The following is a 1,075-nucleotide window of genomic DNA, read 5'->3' as shown; positions in this document are numbered from 1 at the left end:
GGCAGGAGGGAGCCCCGCTGCCGCTCTGCCCCAAGCAGGAGCCCGCGGTGACCTGGGGACAGAGATCTGCGCCTTTCATGGGGCATCCCCAAGATGGCAGATGCGAAGAGGCTGAGCCCACCGAGCGCTGCAGAGCCCGGCAGTGCACAGGAATCCCTCCCCGACGGCCGAGAGCCAGGGCAGAGGATGGCACGCTCACACCCCAGAAGAGAAAAAGGAGCCGCTTTTGCGCAGCGCTCCCCCGCCCGCTGTGCTGCAGCTCCTCCGTCTCTCCCAGGCTGTTGGGTGATTCCCGCTGCTCTCCCTTGCCTGGGGTCACTTCAGACAAGCTGGGATGCACGAGAACGTCCTCTTCACCCGCAGCAGGAAGGGAGTTGTGCTCCTGATGTCTCTGGCTCTTGGGACCAGTCCTTGCAGAGCTCCCTCCGTCCTGGACGGTTCTCTTCTCCCTGCCGGCAGTAAGGCCTTTATTTCTTCCTCGTCGTTGAACGGGGATGTCCCATACCTCTGCTTCAGGTGCCTGCGGACCTGGGGAAGGAGGGAGAAGCAAACTAAGGTGCTTGTTTCCAAGGGCAGGTCCAAGCCCGCCAGCAAGGAGTAGCGGGGAAGCAACTTGGTCCTCTGGGGACTCATCCTTGCTCTGAGATCCGTGGGCAGGCTCGGATGCAGAGCAGAGCGCGGGTGGCAGAGACTGGTCCCACCTTGCGGGCTGCGCCGCCGCCGAACTCAGCCAGCTGCTGCCTGAAGCCGGGGTTGGGGTTGGCGACGGGCCGGACGGTTCGGATGGCCTCCAGCACCTCCTGGCAGCTCAGCTCCGTGACGGTCATGACGTAGGCGACGACCACGGTGGTACTGCGGGAGATGCCAGCGAGGCTGGCGAGGGAAAGGGCAGAAGGGCTGCTGATGGCGGCACACCCTGACCCCCCACACACGCTCGTCCCTTCCTCCACCCCTGTGCTTCAGCTATTTCGGTTCCTCATCTCCGAGAACTTGCTCTCCGGGAGGCCTGAGCCCTTCCAAGGTCCTCTCCATCAGTGCCTATAAATACCCGCTCCTCCCCGGGGAAGCGAGAGCA

At 63.9% G+C, this 1,075-nt stretch overlaps 1 protein-coding gene across 1 annotated transcript; it reads right to left on the bottom strand.

Annotated features, from left to right (window-relative positions):
* Positions 1-315: 315 nt before the first annotated feature.
* DUSP15 (dual specificity phosphatase 15) lies at positions 316-866 on the bottom strand. Its single transcript, XM_009702590.1, has 2 exons — positions 702-866; positions 316-528 (listed from the first exon to the last, which is right to left on the bottom strand). The coding sequence occupies exons 1-2, from the start codon at positions 825-827 to the stop codon at positions 316-318; spliced, it is 339 nt and encodes a 112-aa protein (XP_009700892.1). The 5' UTR covers positions 828-866.
* Positions 867-1,075: the final 209 nt, after the last annotated feature.

This window comes from Cariama cristata, unplaced genomic scaffold, assembly GCF_000690535.1.
Source record: "Cariama cristata isolate BGI_N322 unplaced genomic scaffold, ASM69053v1 scaffold25626, whole genome shotgun sequence".
Classification (NCBI taxonomy): domain Eukaryota; kingdom Metazoa; phylum Chordata; class Aves; order Cariamiformes; family Cariamidae; genus Cariama; species Cariama cristata.
Note: the sequence above shows the minus strand (reverse complement) of the source record. Positions and strands in the feature narration are given on the sequence as shown.